The sequence below is a fragment of the Myxine glutinosa genome, chromosome 3, assembly GCF_964187855.1.
Source record: "Myxine glutinosa chromosome 3, kmMyxGlut1.1, whole genome shotgun sequence".
Taxonomy (NCBI): Eukaryota; Metazoa; Chordata; class Myxini; order Myxiniformes; family Myxinidae; genus Myxine; species Myxine glutinosa.
This window is the reverse complement of record NC_136263.1, coordinates 162,462,415-162,482,744: the sequence shown is the minus strand read 5'-3', so window position 1 is coordinate 162,482,744 and position 20,330 is coordinate 162,462,415. Positions and strand designations below refer to the sequence as shown.

General features: G+C 47.1%; 1 protein-coding gene across 1 annotated transcript in view; it reads right to left on the bottom strand.

Moving 5' to 3' along the window:
* Positions 1-20,330, bottom strand: part of LOC137423085 (serine/threonine-protein kinase N2-like) — a 173,791-nt gene that overhangs the window by 42,974 nt on the left and 110,487 nt on the right. The window contains exons 15-16 of the mRNA XM_068109882.2: positions 18,146-18,221; positions 14,375-14,466 (exon numbers count right to left, since the gene is read on the bottom strand). Of these exons, the coding sequence (XP_067965983.2) occupies positions 14,375-14,466; positions 18,146-18,221 (168 nt within the window). The remainder of the gene's footprint in view (positions 1-14,374; positions 14,467-18,145; positions 18,222-20,330) is intronic.

Genomic DNA, 20,330 nt, shown 5'->3' with positions numbered 1-20,330 from the left:
GGCCAAATAATGGTAGGTAAATCCGTGTGTAGAGATACCCTCCTCGCGGACCCTAGGGAAGGGAAACACATGCTGTTAGTAAATGTTACAAGTTCGCCCTTACATAACCTCACACACCTCCAGTTGGCATGGGAAGGGGAAAACGGAACAAACACTATCGCAGACCGCCGCACTTGCATGACCACTCATTTAGTGGCTCCACACGGAACCATGTTTGTATGCGGGAACAAAGCTTACCCGTATTTACCTGATAATTGGGGAGGAATTTGCTATTTAGGATCAGTTTTCCCAGAAATGGAAATGCGACAACACTTGCATAATACCCCCGCACTCATAAGGACACAACGAAGCACCTATTGGCACGACGACGGCACCACCACCTTACACGGCGCTGATTGGGAGAAAGCCGTTAGTTTCTTCTTCCCATGGGCTGGGACGGTCATGAGCAGTTACCGCATTGACAAAATTGCGTTAATCTTAGAAAGTGTGGCCAACGCCACCGCTACAGCACATGACGAAATGTTGGACACAGTTGTCCACCTACGTACAATGGTTATGCAAAATAGGGTTGCGTTAGATATGCTATTGGCATAACGAGGAGGGGTATGTGGGATAATTGAGGGTAGATGTTGCACTTTTATTCCTGATCCCTCACAGGGGGTCAGTGCTGCTATTATAAGGTTAAGGGACAGTGCTCATATATTGACAAGGGATCGAATGGATCGGGAAGCCTCCCACCAGTGGCTTACCGACTGGTTCAAAGGGTGGACAGGTACGATAGTAAAGTGGGTACTGACCGCCTTGGCAATAGTCCTTGGAATCGTGGTCAGTTGTGTAATAATCAAGGCTTTAGTCCTTGCGTGTGTGAGAAAGTTTTCCACAGGATGGACACTGAAGACGACAACAGAAAAGGCCATGGTGATGCTCGATAAGCTGACCGCGGGTCCAGATGTCACACCGGCCGTCGACGTGACTGCAGACCGCGGATCCTGGAACGACGACCCGAACGAGCCACTGGGCCGCGACAATGAGATCTCCGCTTCCGAAGATTGTTCTTCCATTGTTGATATTACCGATAATGATGTTGATTACACTTTTGCGGACCTCGAAGCATTTCAGGCTGCCAGGAGGCCGATTACTCTGGGCCCCAACACGTCGCATGCAGACGTCAACGAGTTCCTAAGGGACTCCTCTCGGTTTTTCTCGATGTGTAAGGCTATGACTGTTGCTGGCCACCGTCGCCGCAGGCCTACGCCACCTGAGAATAATGTTACTGATGATGTTACCAATGATGATGTGGGCCACTTGCCAGGGTCCCCGACTGATGTTTATGTCTCAATGCAGGCCTTGCCTCTTTATGTTTCACGAGCTCACCTTTATGTCTCACAAGCTCACAGTGAGTCAAACGCCACTGACCCAGTCCGGGATTTGGACCCAACTGCAAACCCAAGCCCGGATGGAGAGGAACTCGATCGTGGAGATACTCTGAGTTCCGAATCTGATTGCTTTACGAATTCGTCCAGGAATAGCAGCGATGCAAGCAGCATCGCCTCGGACGATCTCGACTTTGACCCAAAGGAAGTCGCTCTCCCTCCTTTGGACCGTTATGCTTTATTTTATGGCCATAGGTTTGAGCCACCTGATACTGACGATGTTGTGTCTTCCCCAGATCACCAGCATGTAAGAGACCTCATGAACATGAATATCGATTGAGCGCTGAAGATCTCCAAGGATTTCACCTGGGGAAGCCTGGGCGAGCTCCAGTTGGGGAGGAGTCCTGGCCGCACCTCTGTGCTCCAAGGGTGGGTCGGGAGATCTTCCTGGGTGTGGACCCCGGTGGAACCAGAGGTCTTCGTTGTGGATTTGACGCGCTATTCGATCTTCATGCCTCTACGGTCTCACCTCATACACCCATCTACACCTGACTTACATCATACACCCACTTACACCCACTTACACCCACTTACACCCACACCCCCGCGGATCATCCTGCTGAGTGCGATGTGTGGTACTGGGTACGGGACATGCTCACTGGGCTGCATTCGCGTGGTACGTTTAGTGAACCCTTTACACTGTCTATCTCACCTCTCTTGGAGGATTTTTCATGCCATTTGATCACCCCGCTTTTACGGATTTACATTGCATACTCACATACAGACGCGAATCATCCTACTGAGTATGTGTGGTGCTTTGGGTACGGGACATGCTTACTGGGCTGCCTTCGCGTGATATGTTGAATGACTTTCCTGATCGGTTTTGTTTCTGCTTTGTTTGAAATAAAGGCCTTTGATTGGCTCGTAGATAACTTTGTATCTTAGATCCAAAAGGGCGGTATGTAGGGAGCTGTAATGCCCCTCCCCCCCTTTGTATATCCTTGCTGCTTTACCAATTACCAAGTATAACCAATTATATGTTTTGTTTTGACTGATTGCTGTACTCTTTTATAATACTTAGTCCTTTCTTGTGCATTGAGGATGTGTAATATCCTAATAAGGAGTTCTGTGCTTGTGAGCTCTTGGCCTGTGTGGGCACACACAATCTCTTGATTCCCCTTCCCTGGCCTTGGTGGCAGCTGTTATCTCTCAGCCTCCCTCTAGACTTTGCCAATATCCTGTGGGCTGACACATTTACGAGTGTCCCCTCCTTTTGTACTTTCCCAACCAAGGTTTCTATACAGAAAGTTGTAAACATGTTGCCACATATGGCTGACCATCTCCTTATCTGAGTTAAACTATGAGTGGCCTTGATGAGCTTCCTCTAACTAACTGAACAACAGGATGGGACTATGGTGGGAGGGCCAATGAGCCCATTCTGTCTCTGTATCTTGTGAGCTAAAACCACACCCGATATTCCTTATATAAAGCAAGTTTAAATCGAATTATTTCAGAGCATCTTGTTGTAGTGTTGGTCATTTCATGTGAACCTTCTGCGACATCTTGCTGTCCGCAAGCTTGTGTAAACGAGTTCTAATAAATATATCCGTTGCTCCTTTCTCTGAGTCTTCTGAGTCCCAAGTTCTAAGTCTCAATCCGACATATATACATTACAGACATAAATAAAAATAGATAAATAAATAAATATATATATATATATTATATATATATATATATATATATATATATATATATATATATATATATATATATATATATATATATACATACATATACATATATATATATATATATATATATATATATATATATTGTTACAGATACGACTTTGATGGTATGGTGGGCCGAGCGGGATGGCCGCCGTATCCGTACAAGTTACCCGATTGTGCCCGAATGTTGACTAATCGCGCTACGCTGGCTCAATAGGAAAGAGAAGACACCCGGCTGGATTACAATCACACAATACGACACCAAGGGTTCAGTTCTCAAGTATATTCGTAGGGAAAAAGGTTAGATTACAACTACAAGAGGGACAGCATAGGAAGACAGGCACTTAGACACACTCTTATATTAACCCTAGACAGACCACAGATAAACGGGACAACGCTGACTCACACGGGATTTGATGGCAAGGAAAGCGGCAGTCGATGGCTCAGGTGCACCTGGCTCAGGGACAGAATCACGTACGGTGGTGTCCAGCAGATGCGGGGAGGTCGCTCAGCGCTCGGGAGGGTCGCGACTTTGGTGGAGATGCCGGGGAGGTCGCTCAGCGCTCGGGAGGGTCGCGACTTTGGTGGAGATGCCGGGGAGGTCGCTCAGCGCTCGGGAGGGTGGCGTCTTGTCCTTCCAAGCTCGGGGCGCATCTCACGTCACGTCCGGCGCGGGGCCGCGTATATCCGGCGGGGAGTGACACGCCCTCGGCTCGTTAGCGCCGCCCCAGATGGCATCGGCCCATGGCTTCTCATTGGGTGCGGGGGTTACCGGCTCCGCCCTTGACGAGGGGCCGACAGGGAGCCCCTTCGTGGTAACCCCGTGGAGCGCGTGGTCAATGGCGGCTAACCGAGCCGGAAGGAGGACGCCCACTCCCCATGCCGTCACCGCGCCGCCCCCCTCTTTTGTTGTTGTTGTTGTAGTTGGCGCTTCTTCATGGGGAAGAGATGCGGAGAGGTATGGGGAGGTCCTAAACTTCCTAACAGGTGCCATATAATCACATTCTGGTGCAACGAAGAGTCATAATTAATGGCAACAAGTCCTTAACTGACATAGATTAAGAATAACTAGCAAGATGTCCTATAATTGTCTACGTGTGGTGCGGGGGACCTGGGCACGACATTTAATGGGGGGATGAAGGGGAAGATCGGCTCTAATGGGTGTTGTTTACAGACAGTGGGACTAGGGAATGGGGTAAGGGAGAGTTGGGGAGTATCGGAGAAAATAGGGGAATATTTACAAGCGGATATGGAGGCCAAATTCCATATTCGCAACATTGCACCCTTCTCTACCCTCGGGGCGTCCCGACCCGATAAATTTTTACCTACTTTAGTGTGGCACGCAATGTAGTTCCCTCTACTATTAACTCTACCCTGAGTGCGACAGTTTTACAGATATTCACAAATGAGTAAATATGTCCCCCTGCGACGTTGCACCCTTCTCCTCACAGAAACACACCCACAGGATAACCGAATCCGGAAAGAATTCTCAAACTAAACATACAGCCGGTAGGGAGCATTATTTACAAGACTACGCTGATATTTACACTACGATCCAGGACCTGTCTTTGGAGGAACACATGCAGATGTTATGCATAGAGAGAGCGCGCTTGCCAACATCGATACACCAACCCACGAGTGCTCTGTGGCCGACGGCCTTTAATAACGTGCAGAGCACCCTTCCCGCGCATCAAAAGCACCACCCCACCACCAATCGGTGCAGTCACCATTGTTCAATGAATAAAAATAACTTCAACAACCCCTAACCCTGCAGGTGTCTCTTGCTCTTCGTGTGGTGCACTTGGTGGTGTTAACTATTAGTGGTTCACCTGTATGGCATAGGTGCCACGTTGATCCATAGGTCCATCCCCGGGTGGTGCTTGGCCGCAAACGAACTGCGGTCCATTGTGGGTGGCCACAAACATTGCGGTCCATATGGTGTACCGATCCAGGCAGCGAACAGCGAAAGTGCAGGCCCACAACTGCGCAGCCAGCACCTCTCTCTCCTCTCTCTCTACCCCAAAGCCAGATCCTCGGAGGTGGGAGACAAAAACAAGACAAGTGAGCAAGGTGGTAAGGGCGCAAAAGTGCACGCAATGCAAGGTGATGCACACTGGGGGCACATGGGAACCAGGTGAGACAGGTACGTTCCTACCGTACGCCCCCCCCACCAGGTAACCTACATGGCCCCTCCCTTACCCCTTACTGTATCAACAAAACACAACACTACCCATAAACATCTACTTTACAAATCCACAAACATCCCTACTGTCTTCCCCGTTCCTCCCATATACCAAATTCGTCTTCTCTCCCTCCTAACCAATCAAATTTGCCATTTTCAACTCTCATCAAAATTTGCCATTTTCAATTCATCATCAGTCCCTCCTAGGGAGGGAGAGATGGAATCACCCCAATGTCTCATCCACGTCGTGATGCGTCTCACAAATCCTCACAGCAATCTCATTTCCTGCAACAAACAAAGAAAACACAGGTGTGGAGTCATCATCATCACCACAGGCAAGTGGCTGCGTATGGTGCGACAGGTTCATCAATCCTAACTATCTCCTAAATGACTTTAACAACTTTACACTACCCGGGGGCTTTCTCCGGCCAAACCATTGGCCCTCTTACACTATGGGTTCTAAAAACCAATTCCCATTGGCCAAACTGTGGTGCTCTTCAATTTGGGGTCTCACTCCCCCGATTCATCTCCCGGTGCCCTCGTACAATTTCTGGGCTGTGGCGTGTACCTCTCCCAGTGGGTCTACCCACCTGCACCCCTCCACCACTGCAGTTGCCTCCGAGCTTACCTGCTCCTTACCCTAACCTAACTACCAGGGGAAGGCCCTCTGGCTCTCTCCCCACTCCGTGCCCTCTCTGGCACTGGGCTGCCCGATCCACACCCGGGATCCTCAGGCACCCACTCACAACTACTGGCTCCCAGAGCCCACCTGCGGCCTCACCTGGCCGACATCCTCACAGTGGTGGAGTGCCCAACCAACTACACACACTAACAGGCTACACGCCCAGCCATTTCCACAACACTAATGCACCCATTCACAACACCATTCTGCAACCGCACCACAAATGCCAATATTCAACCACAATTTACCTGCACCCTCTACCTAACACTTACACTACCCGCCCCGGGTATCCGTGAAAGGGGTCCACTCTTCCCCCATCCACACCTTCGCACCACGCACACCACTCCATACCACTTACTCCAACTCTCTCCACACACCTGTACTTGCACCCTGTGCTCTCACACCTGGTGCCACCTGCACCCTTCTCTCCCCAAGCGCATTCGCGCTGATCCACAAACTCACTACTCATACACGGCTCCACACACCTGTCCAATTGCACACCTGTGCAATCACACCTGTTCAATTCTCACACACACAGCATCATCTCAGCTAACTACTCCCTTCTGAAACTTGCGCTTCCCAGTCGTCCCTTTAACTATTGCGCTCCCTCGTCATTATAATCCACACTAATCTACCTGCGTCCCCACTACAGGTATCAGTCACTAACTAATCTTAACGTTACCTAATGTCAATCTTCGCTAGATCCCTACACACCATATCCTAACCCACCCGGGCTAGTTTTCACTGCCATACACCCCATAATCTAGTGCTCCTTTGCCCCCACATGGGAAGGATGGTGGATTTGCCATCCCACCACATCGGGGGTCTCTCACTACCAATTTTGCACATCTAATTTCAACAAATTAAAAATTTGCCAATCACTGCCCATCATCTGCCAATCACTACTGCCAATCCCTTGCCAATCATCAAATTTTGTTTTTCTCTAATTTTGGGTCCAAAACACTAACCTCATCACCCAGTCGACTCACTAATACCTCTCGGTGCGCCAATTCCTGTCCAAAGCCCGGCTTCGTAAAGCCAAGCAATGGATGCTGGTTGTTCTGTGCCAGTGGCTGGATGCGTCCGGCACTCGGTGCAGGGACGGGGGCTTACCCGGGCTGAGATCCCACGCATCACCTCGGCGTGGAGCCATCCAATGTCCCGATCTCGACCTGCCGGAATGCCTCAACAAAAGGTGGTCGCCATGACGACCCTTTCTATCGGGCTGCCAGCTCCGCCTAGTGGAGCCTGGACGCGGCCGTTCAAAGCGAGGCCCGGCACGCACCGAGGGCCTGCTTCGGCTAAAAGTCGCTCTAACCTCTAACCCGTGTAACGTCGATGCTTCACCTGCATGCTTACACCCCGCAGCCCGTTCCTTGCTCACACAACCAGCCGTGCCCATGCTCCTCGTACCTTTCCTTACACACCCAGGTACTCTCATTCCACTCACAGCCTTGGTCACACACCTGACCACCGAACACTTTGGCACACATTCGTTGGTCGCACACCTCACCAAAACACCTCTTCGCGCCCCCTCCTCGGTCACCTCCTCTGTGACAATCACAGGTGTGCCCTCATTCGCACACCCAACCACGTGCCTCACCACCAACTCCAGCGTGCATTCCCACTCACGCTCTACCATTCCAGGTGTGCATCCTTCCATCCCAGGTGTACACCCTCGCTCACCTGTCACAACCAGCTCACTCTCCTTGTCACTCTCACTACTCTCACCTCCATTCTTGACAGCGCACTCACCCTTACTCTTGACAGCGCACTCTTTCCCCATGCACCTGTCCGTCACACACCTTTCTCGCGCACACTCTCCCGTTACACCCTCTGTAACACTCACCACAGGTGTGCATTCTTCCTTACTTCTGACAGCGCACTCTTCCCTCATGCACCTGTCCGTCACACACCTTTCTCGCGCATACTCTTGCGCACACTCTCCCGTCACACCCTCTGTAACACTCACCACACCGCGCTTCCACGTGCTTCCTCGCACACGCGCTACGACCGACTCACTCTCGCCAGCACCCTCACTCCTTGGCACACACTTTTTCCTCACACACCCCAGAGTCGGACTTTCTCGCACACCTCCTCTTTCGCACACCAGACCTGTCGCACACTTCGCCAACGGCCTCTCACGAACACCCGGGTCCATCTCGACCCCCAAGCTCCTTAAATCCCCTGGCGCATCATACGCACGACCATATTGGTCACCACTTACACCGGGTCCTCTTTCTCTTCGCTTCTCCTCCATCACCTGCGAATCCCTCATCCGGTTAATGAGCACATCATCACGATCCGAACACAGACTCTGGACCAATTCTTTTACCTCCTCTTTTATCTCTTTCTTATCCTCTCTCCGTCGCTTTTTAATTTCGCTCACCCCTTCTTCCACTTCTTCTAATTTTTGCTTCATCTCCTTCATCTCTTCGTGCGCCCCTTTAAGTTCTTCCTCTAACTCCACTTTATTTTTTTCTATGTGCTCCCGCACCTCCCGCTCTTTAACCTCCATTACCTCTACCACCTTGTCCATTTTCCTCGTCAGGTCCTCATGTACCGTCTGGCACTCTTTTTTAATTACCCCTACATCCTTTTTCATCTCTTTCTGTGTCGATTTTAAACCCTCTATTACCGCTGTGTTCTTCTTTACCTGGTCCCCCAACTCCTTTTGTCCCACTGTCAGTTGTTCTACTCCCAGCGTCAACTCCTCTATACCACCTTGCAATTTTACAGTCCCCTTTCTCACCTCTTTCTCCATGCGCTCCTTACAGTGCCTCACCTCCTCGCGCACTCCTCCGACCTCCTCACTCACTCCTCTTCTGATCTCCTCTCCCATCACTTGCATCTCCTGCCCAGATGCCACCCTCATCTGCTCCATTTCCTCCCTGTGAGCATCCAGTTTGGTTTCTACCCCCATTCTGACCCCCTCTATCTGCTGCTCCATTTGTTTAACTTCCCTTTCCGCTTGGTCCCTCATGTCCCTCAATTTGCCTTCCATACTGTTTTCTAACCCCTCTAACCCATTTTTCACTCCCTCTATTTGATTCTCTTGAGCGGCCATTCTGTTTTCTACCCCCGTTAACCCATTTTTCACTTCTTTTATCCCGTTGTCTAACCCCTCAAAATTATTGTCTAACTTCCCAATTTTCTTGTCTAACTCCTCAAAATTATTGTCTAACTTCTCACCGGTACCCCTCATTTGGCCCTCTAATCGCTCACCCTGAGCATCCATCCGGTTCCCCATTACCCCCATTTGGCCCTCTAATCGCTCACCCTGAGCCCTCATTCCCACAATTTGGTCTCCCATTCGTTCCATAAGGGCCCTCATTTGCAACATAAAAAGGTTCGGATCCACCAGGGGCGCTGCCACGGTCACGGGCGCGGTGACCAGCGAGGCGCCATTTTGCGCGTCTGCTACCCTCGCTGCTTCGCTCTCCTCACGTCCCTCAATTTGGTCCTGGACCGACCCTGCCTCACTCTCCCCTACCGGACCCCAGCCGTCTTGATCCGCCATAGCGCGACTTGCAAAATTCGAGTTTCGTAACACAAAACAAATTTCGGCCGCTCCAAATTTTGACCAAATTTTTTTTTTTTCCTCTATTCGTTTTTTTTTTTTTCCTTCAAAATTTGGTCGGGCCTCGAATCTCACTCCCGACACCAATTGTTACAGATACGACTTTGATGGTATGGTGGGCCGAGCGGGATGGCCGCCGTATCCGTACAAGTTACCCGATTGTGCCCGAATGTTGACTAATCGCGCTACGCTGGCTCAATAGGAAAGAGAAGACACCCGGCTGGATTACAATCACACAATACGACACCAAGGGTTCAGTTCTCAAGTATATTCGTAGGGAAAAAGGTTAGATTACAACTACAAGAGGGACAGCATAGGAAGACAGGCACTTAGACACACTCTTATATTAACCCTAGACAGACCACAGATAAACGGGACAACGCTGACTCACACGGGATTTGATGGCAAGGAAAGCGGCAGTCGATGGCTCAGGTGCACCTGGCTCAGGGACAGAATCACGTACGGTGGTGTCCAGCAGATGCGGGGAGGTCGCTCAGCGCTCGGGAGGGTCGCGACTTTGGTGGAGATGCCGGGGAGGTCGCTCAGCGCTCGGGAGGGTCGCGACTTTGGTGGAGATGCCGGGGAGGTCGCTCAGCGCTCGGGAGGGTGGCGTCTTGTCCTTCCAAGCTCGGGGCGCATCTCACGTCACGTCCGGCGCGGGGCCGCGTATATCCGGCGGGGAGTGACACGCCCTCGGCTCGTTAGCGCCGCCCCAGATGGCATCGGCCCATGGCTTCTCATTGGGTGCGGGGGTTACCGGCTCCGCCCTTGACGAGGGGCCGACAGGGAGCCCCTTCGTGGTAACCCCGTGGAGCGCGTGGTCAATGGCGGCTAACCGAGCCGGAAGGAGGACGCCCACTCCCCATGCCGTCACCGCGCCGCCCCCCTCTTTTGTTGTTGTTGTTGTAGTTGGCGCTTCTTCATGGGGAAGAGATGCGGAGAGGTATGGGGAGGTCCTAAACTTCCTAACAGGTGCCATATAATCACATTCTGGTGCAACGAAGAGTCATAATTAATGGCAACAAGTCCTTAACTGACATAGATTAAGAATAACTAGCAAGATGTCCTATAATTGTCTACGTGTGGTGCGGGGGACCTGGGCACGACATTTAATGGGGGGATGAAGGGGAAGATCGGCTCTAATGGGTGTTGTTTACAGACAGTGGGACTAGGGAATGGGGTAAGGGAGAGTTGGGGAGTATCGGAGAAAATAGGGGAATATTTACAAGCGGATATGGAGGCCAAATTCCATATTCGCAACAATATATATATATACATACATATACATATATATATACAGTGGTACCTCGGCTTACGAGTTTAATCCGTTCCGTGACGGAGCTCGTAAGCCAAATCGCTCGTAAGTCAAAGCAAATTTTCCCATTCAAATGCATTGAAATGCTATTAATCCGTTCCAGCCTCAAAAAAAAAACACCAATTTTTTTTGTTAGGTGCTTTTAAATAACAAAAATGTACTTTATAAATAACAAATAATGTATAAACAAGCACGACCTCGTATATACTGTACATAATACAAGAGAATGTAAAGAAATAAACTGGTTTTATTAAGCAGAGGAGAAGAGCATGCCAGGTGAGGTGTGCGTGTTGTCGACTTGGCGAGGCAGTACGATCGTACTCCTTCTACGATATGTACGATTTTGAAGCAGAAGGAGTCCATAAAGGCTATAACGCCAGCCAAGGGCGTTACGATTATTTCAAAGCTCCGGACCTCTATCCATGAAGATATGGAGAAGTTGTTGTTTGTGTGGTTGAAGGAGAAGCAGCTCGCAGGAGATACCGTGACCGAGAGCATCATGTGTTTGAAAAGATTGAAACTCGGATATCGAGCACGGACCACGAGGTGTTTTTTCTTTTTTCTTAATCTCGGTTTCAGTGAACTTTTGCTCTGTGCTCACGTGTACTGTACCTGTACCTGTAATGGTACGTCAGAGGATGGCACCTGTTGTCATCATATTAAGTGCAAGATGTTCTGCATCGTAAGTTGGTACACCGTGGTCTTTCGGCGGTGTTTAAGCCGGCCGTCTTGGCTTCTGTCACCATTGGCATTGAGTCTTTCGATGTAGGTAGGTCGTTGTGTGCCGGTGCCTTGGCCGAATTCCTTCATTGCTGCATTGTTAGCTCACCTGGTGTTTTATACCACATCTTTGGTTATCGGACCAGCGAATGACGTCATCTCCAAAGTATGGCTTATTCTCACTTGTCTTGGACGATCTTCTACTTCTAGCCTTCCACCGTGCATTTGGTGTCCACTGTACTTACTGTACAGTGCCTGGTAAAATTGATGTAATGGGTTTTTGACCGTCAACGCCATGAACCGTCATGAACCGTCATGAACCGTCATGAACCGTCAACGCCATGAACCGCTAACACTCAAAAGCCCATTTATCGCGCCTTATAAAGCAAAACGCAAACCGAAAGCCATGCCTCTCAAGCGAGGCGTGCTTCCGTGGTCACGTGATCCACAGGTGTAGCTCATTATACCCGCACGCGCGACACGCTTTGGCGGTCACGTGACCAGCCACTCTGGAGGCGGGGATCCCCGCCGATGACGTCACCGGCTGGAGCAAGGAGATTCCTCGCTCATGTATTTCGACGATTGCGTGTTTTATATCCAAGCAGAGATGCTTTCACGGCAAGATAACCACGTGACCGGAACCGGAAGCCACAACCGGAAAATTCAAAAAAATAAATTTTTTGAGCTCGTACATCGGATCTCGGCTCGTATCCCAAAGCAACAAACCGCCCGAGCGACGGCTCGTATCCCGAAAAACTCGTACGTTGGGGCACTCGTAAGCCGAGGTACCACTGTATATATATATATATATATATATATATATATATATATATATATATATATATATATATATATATATACATACATACATACATACATACATACATACATACATACATACATACATATATATATATATATATATATATATATATATATATATATATATATATATATATATATATATATATATATATACACACACACACACACACACACACACACACACACACACACAGACGGCATTTAATATGGAATATTTTTTTTTTCTTGACTTGGGTTTACTTTCTGAACTCAGTATATCAATCTGGTGAGTTTCTTTTACACTTTGGTGATTTAGTTGTTAAAAGAACCATGTCACTGATTGTCTGTCGCAGCAAGAAGTCAACAACAGGATTATATCACAGGTGGCGTGGCAAAATGTACGGACAGGTGCATTTGATGATTGGCTTCACAGTCGGGTATACAAGGGTTGTTGCGTTCTGTATTCGTGGAAAACAACTGCTGCACGTCTCCAAAAGTTATTGCCGCTTCCTCTGGAGATGGTCCGTCAGCTCGACAATGCTGTTTGTTATGGAGTGGTGGCTTTACGAAATTACGGCATGAAACAGCGTGCTATTGATCGGCAGTATGGCATCACTCAAGGTCAGGTGTCAACGATCCTGAAACGAAATGCTCAGAGGGGTGTCCCTACTCCAATACCGAGGCCAGGACGTCCCCGCAGAACCACAAGGAAGGATGATCGGCTGCACCGGTTAGTCCGCAATGGCCATACCAAGTCAGCTAATCGGCTTAGGGCTGAGTGGCAGCAACTGACAAATGTGCCTGTATCCAGAAGGCTAGTCAACCAACGACTGGTTCAAGCAGGCTATCGTGCCAGGCGTCCCCTGAGAAAGCCACGCCTGACCAGACAACACCGCCAGCGCCGATTGCAGTGGGCCAGAGAGCACTGTCAATGGCAGCCAGGACACTGGAATCACGTGATCTTCAGTGACGAGTCTAGATTTCTGGTCTATCGTCAAGATGGCCACGTCCGAGTGCGCAGGCAAGTGCATGAAGCCTACAACAAAGATTGTATAGTGCCAAGAGTCCAAGCTGGAGGTGGTGGGGTGACCGTTTGGGCTGCTTTTCATGCAGGGGGCAAAACTGACCTGGTTGTTCTGAATGGAAACCTGAACCAGTTCAAGTACAGGGACATTCTGGAAGAAACATTGCTTCCATTTGCTCGTGCAGCCTTTCGAGGAAACTTTGTCTTCCAAAATGACAATGCACGGCCTCATCGTGCTTGCATGATCCAACACTTTCTTGCTGACCGTGGTGTTGAGCATATGGAGTGCCCTGCCATGTCCCCGGATATGAATGAGATAGAGAACTTGTGGGCAGAATTAACGCGTCAAATCGACAACTTGGACCAGCAGCCGACCTCTGTGCGTGAATTGCAGCAGGCTATTGTCACTGCATGGCAAGCGATTCCTGTCCAAATCTTGGCAAATATCGTGAATAGCATGCCTCGACGTGTACACGCTCTCCTGAATGCTCGTGGGGGTTACACGAAGTACTGAACTGTAATTTTAATGTCCGTAATCCCAGTCGTAATTTAACTTTTGTTTTTGTTAAAAAAAATTTTTGGCTAATGTGCAAAATAAAGAGATACTTCTGGAAAACGTACAGAAGTTTAACAGTACTGTCTGTGAATTGAGTTCGATATCAGTTTACATCACTTTCAAGGATCAATTAATTTGTTTCGAAATGTCAAATGTGGTTTTTGTTTCTTTTAAAGGTCACATTAACAAAATCTAGAATAATTTCAACATAATTCCAATGAACTTTTGGTTCTAAGACATCTTGAAAAGTAAGTTCACCCCCACAAAAAAAATATTCCATATTAAATGCCAAGTCTGTATATATATATTAAAATTAAAACAAATATGTATACATACCAGGATCTTTCCCGTTAAACATTTTCAACACGTGAAGGACACGTGAACTATTTCTATGATGAAAGTTGTTACCTTTCCACTTCATCTCTCGCCACAATGTCTCCCTTTTTCAGAGCTTTGATGGCGAACATTTCTCCTGTGTGCGAATACTCTGCTAGTAACACCTGTGTGTGGTAAGTGGTAATGGGAGAGACAGATGTAAAATAAAAGTAATAAATAAATGCTGCCATCCAATGTTTCACAAAGCAATGAAAATCTCTCGCTAAGTGCCTCAAATGGATCTATGAGAATACCACGTGGAGGGCACAAATTGATAGTGAATTGGTGTTTGAAAACGGTTTTGGTATCTATTTCAGCAAATGCAGTCTCTCTAGCAGCAGGTAAAACCACCGTTTAGAGGCCATTTTTCCCCGCAAAGCGGGGACCCTTAGGTTGGCGGGGGTTGGCCTTTTCGGGGACCGTGGTAGTTGTTGTTTTTTTTGGTCCCCTTTGGTCTAGCAGCAGGTAGACAAAATAAATTAAATAATCGAGCAATTAAAACCTATGTTAATTTTCAGTAGAAACAATCTAAATGTCAAAAGGATCTTTTACCTTTTAATGCAGAGTTATAGGCGTATAGAGGATCTACATGACAGAGGGCAACAGGTTCACAGATTGAACGAGGATCAAAGGGGAACTGAGAGACAAGGTTGATGCACATAAGTGGATGGTAGGCAAAAAGGAAGGGGGTGGGGGGGGGGGGGGTCAGCGAGAGTAGAAGGGAGCAGAGATGGATATGGGCATAAACAGAATACAACTAACTACAGTGCCTTCAGAAAATATTCACACCCCATGACGTTTTTAATATTTTGTTGCGTTACCGCCTGAATAAAAAATGGATTAAATTGAGATTTTTTTGTCAATGAACTACACTTAATACCACATAATGTCAGAGGAATTTTTGTTTTTAGAATTTTGTGCGAAATGATTAAAAATGAAAAGCTGAAATGTCGAGTCAATAAATATTCAACCCCTTTGTTATGAGTTATGACACTTCAAATTGAGCTCAGGTGCATCCAATTTCCTTTGATCATCCTTGAGATGTTTCTTCCACTTGATTGGAGTCCGCCTGTGGCTAATTCAATTGATTGAATGTGATTTAGAAAGAAACACACCTTTCTAGATAAAGTCCCACAGTTGACAGTGCATGTCAGAACAGAAACTCCACCATGAAGTCCAAGGAACTATCTATGGAACTCCGAGATATAATTGTGAGTTGGCATAGATCTGGGGAAGGGTAGAAAAAAACTTATATGGTGTTGAAAGTTCCCAAGAACACAGTGAGCTCCACAATTAGGAAATGGAAAGAATATGGAACAACACAGACTCTTCCTAGAGCTGGCCAACCGACCAAACTGAGCAACGGGGCAAGAAGGACCTTGGTCAGGGAGGTGACAAAGATCCCAATGACCACCCTGACAGCACTACAGAGTTCCTTGGCTGAGATGGGAGAACCTGCAGAAAGGACAACAGTCTCTGCAGCCTTTCACAAAACTAGGCTTTATGGGAAAGTGGCCAGACGGAAACCACTCCTTAAAAAAGGCACATGACAGCATGCCTGGAGTTTGCAAAAAGGCACGGAAAAGATTGAGAGCATGAGGCAAAACATTATGTGGTCTGATGAGATGAAAATTGAACTATTTGGCCTGAATGCAAAGTGCTACTTCTGGCAGAAACCGAGCACAGCTCATCACCCATCTCACACAATCCCAACCGTGAAGCATGGTTGTGGCAGCATCATGCTATGGGAATGCTTTTCAGTGGAAGGAACTGGGAGACTTGTAAGGATATAGGGAACAATGAATGGAGCCAAATACAGGCAAATTCTTGAGGAGAACTTGCTTCACAGTGCAAAAGACCTTGGACTGTGGCAAAGATTTACATTCCAACAGGACAATGACCACAAGCATAGAGCCAAAGCAACATAGGTCAAGTCACGCATTGAAGCTATCACATTCTGGAATGACTTCAGAACAAGTACGTGAAAGTCCTTGAGTGGCCCAGCCAAAGCCCAGACTTGAATCCCATTGAGAATATGTGGAAAGACTTGAAGATTGTTGATCACCGACACTCTCCATCCAACTTGACAGAGCTTGAGCAAATCTGCAAGGAAGAATGGGAGAAACTCTCCAAATCAACATGTGAAAAGCTGATACAGGCATATCCAAGAAGACTCGAGCTGTTATGGGGTATTATGTGTAGATCAGTGACAAAAAAAAAATCTCAATTTAATCCATTTTAAATTCTGGCTGTAAAAACAAAATGTGAAAAACGTCAAGGGATGTAAATACTTTCTGAAGGCACTGTATATGACTTTGTCAGCATTAATGGTCTTTTATATAAATTTGGTCAATCAACATTTATTTTGCAATAAAAAAGTACCCATCCCCAGTGATGGGAATAGTTTGAGTTAATCTATCAATTTAAATTATTTCATGGACTTTAAAAGGTTAATGGCATTGCACTAAAAAATCCAGCCTTTTCAATTTGAGACCAATTGGTAGTATTGTTTGCCAAAACCTGCTATATTGGTCACTTTGGCCTCAACCTGCGGCCTCAAAACGGTCCCTGAGACCATGGCCACATATAGCCCGTTAATTTCTGCACAATGTTGCATCTGTACCCCGAGTATGGAGTGAGAGGGAGAGGGAGTGTGAGAGGGAGTTAGAGAGAAAATGAGAGATGGGGCTGAGAGAGGGGGAGAGATGGGGCTGAGAGAGGGTGAGAGATGGGGCTGAGAGGGTGAGAGATGGGGCTGAGAGAGGGGGAGAGATGGGGCTGAGAGAGGGGGAGAGATGGGGCTGAGAGAGGGGAGAGAGGGGCTGAGAGAGGGGAGAGAGGGGCTGAGAGAGGGGAGAGAGGGGAAGGGAGGGGGAGGGAGAGGGAGAGAGGGGGAGAGAGAGGGAGAGAGAGGGGGAGAGAGAGGGAGAGAGAGAGAGATTGGGAGAGAGCTGATAATCAGAGAGATTCGGAGAGTGAGATAATCAGAGAGACAGAGAGAGTGAGAGAGAGTGAGTGATTGAGAGGGAGAATGGGAGAGAGAGGAAGAATGAGAGAGGAAGAATGAGAGAGATTGGGAGAGAAAGAATGAGAGAGAGAGAAAGTGGGAGAGAGACACAAACATTCACGATTATATTTGGCATGTTTTGTCTGCGACAGACTATATGCAAGATGTCCTTCCTGATGATTCTGCAGCTAAATATTGAATCATTTGAATGAACAGCTAAATACTGAATGAATGAATCATTGAAGCTATCACAGTTAACCCATAAGAATGAACGTGAGTGGAGATAAGCCATTATGATATGCAGACATAAGAAGGGGTTGTGTTGGTTTATCACAACTGCACCATACGTAAACATTCTATTTACTTAGCTCGGACAAACCAATGTACCAAATATACTGGCAGAGTTTATATGGCCATGGTGTCTACTCGATGGCCTATTCTTGCAATACCATGGGAATGTAACATTCACACAATTAAAGCGATCAGCCAACTGTGCGACTCGAGACAACACATTCTTGATTCCCAACAGATACTGCACCATATTAGCAATTTATACGGTGTACTCGCACTTATCCAAGTTATTTGCCTTTCTGTACCTTAGAAACCCCACCAACATGACAATCACGAGTATACCGCAGTCCGATTCCACTCCACGGAGCATACCAAGTAGGATCTATGCTACCAACTTTGATGTTATTACTTGCTGAACATACCGCAGCAATTAATATGACGTTTACATTTTACACACTGTTGCAGGGCACGGAGGCCTTCGTGGACTCTATTCTGGGAGAACTTACCTTGCCAAAATGGCCACGACCCAGTACTGAGATACAGCGGAAGTCGTCCATATTGATTGTGCACTGGCCAGAAATGCTGCGGCGAGAAGAAGAGCAGGGATGTAGTTTTGTGCAGTACAAACAAATTTGTTAGGTAATCTTCATTCCGATGAAGCAGCACTTACACGGAAGGAAGGAAGGAAAGAATATCAAATGTTAATTGTGATAAGTAATATCCATGAAAAAACAAATTTATGACCAGTCAATACGGCCAAATGACCGACATGCTCAAGTTCCATGTATACATTAACTGCCCTTCATGCAATCCTCTTCTTGCAAGCACTACCTTTCTGAATCTTGGTCCCTGCCAACACATTTATTTTACCCCTTAGTGGCTCCTGATCCCCTCCTTCCACCAGGTTTGACCATGAGCATATGTAACAAACGTCCACAAGTACAGAAGTGGCCGTAGCTGCTCGCGCAATAGATAATCACAATGATCAGTAGTTCTGTGAAAGATGGTAGCAAGCATTACAGGTTCTGTCGTATTGGACTTGGACAACAAGAGCTTGAACTAATGGCAACATATACCTTCAACCGACTTATCGATATTCTACCGAGACATCAACTCAACAATGTGTTTGCTAAAGAATGGAGACGCCGTGGGGAGTAATTTGCTAATCGTGCCATTAAGCAGCATGATCAGTTTGGAAGAGGCAGCTATCATGTCATGGTGGGACTATTGGCGCCAGACACAGGGATGAGAGCATTACTCCAGCGGACATCCCTCTGACCCAACCAAGAAAGTTCCGACTATTTTCTGGATGACAACGCCAATCCACACATTGCAGGTGTCAAATTTTCACCTTAGGATGACATCATCACTCACTTGGAATGACTTGCACAATCTCAGGTCCAATTGAGCAATGAGCATGCTTAGTACATTCTAGTGAGGTGTGTGTCATGGTCTTCACTTCCGCTCACAGTCTCTTGATGAAATGGAAGTGACCCTGGTCGAAGAATGGCACAACATCCAACAGCGAGAGCTGGATCGCCCGATTTGGTAGATGACGATACGTGTACACAAGCTTGCCTTGGCGTTACAGTGGTCACACCTTATTGGTGGTTATCATTCTGGCTATGTCTGCCAAAAGTTAACTTATGTTTGATCATTTGTACCCGGGAATCGTTGCCAATTTGCAAGCTAATTGCAAACAGTCGCGTTGTTTTTGCATAAATTTAACTTTGGCTAGGAATGATGTCATTTTTGGAATGCACAGATCATTGCAATGGTCCTCTTCAACCATTATATGAACATGTTTGAACATACAGAAACAATACAAGGCTCAAACAAAATGTGCTTAATTAGTTACGTGTGTATTTTAGTTAATACTACTGAACATATTCCGACTACTTCAATGGTCTCAATTATTCCCACCTTCTTGCGGAGTTGGCTGAGAGGGAAATTTTGACACAAGTATTTCACAAACTGGCTGGCCAGAACTGACATTTGACTGACGGTGATTTCGGCAGGAATTTGTTCAGGGTACCGGTGATAACTTGTACGTCTGTGTGCATGCGTGTGTGCACACATGCACTCACACTCAACAATTGTCAAAAATCAGTTTTGTAGATCATAAAAGTTATGAATTTGTCATTTGGACCTCACAAAGACATAGTTGGGAAGCAACACGAGATGTGTGTTGGTAGTGGTAATTCTCTGCAAATTCACAACAAACATCAGTAAAGGCAGATAACAATAACCAGTACTTTCACGTCATGAGGCGCATCAGAGCTGCTGAGACAGTTCAATTGGCTAAGGAGTACAATCTTGGACGGGTCACCACTCCGACGCAGGGATAGGCAGATAATGATGAAAACTTGTTTAGCAATAGTCTTTGGTGGGCATTAGGATTCAAAGCATATCAGAGACGAGCATTTTCGAATATTTACAGAAAATGAGCAGATACTCAGAGGCAATGGAGATACAGAGGTATTCCCATACCAACAAATTGAAGATAGCAATCATACATGTATACTGTCCTATATACAATCATACATTTTTTTTTTTTTTTTTTATCATACATGTATACTGTATTTACAGGGTGATTTCTTTATTCGAGAACCCTAAATAATTCCCATACACTAAAAACCATATCAGTTAGGAACCTAATATTTTGCGTAAATGTAGCTTAATGTTACAGAA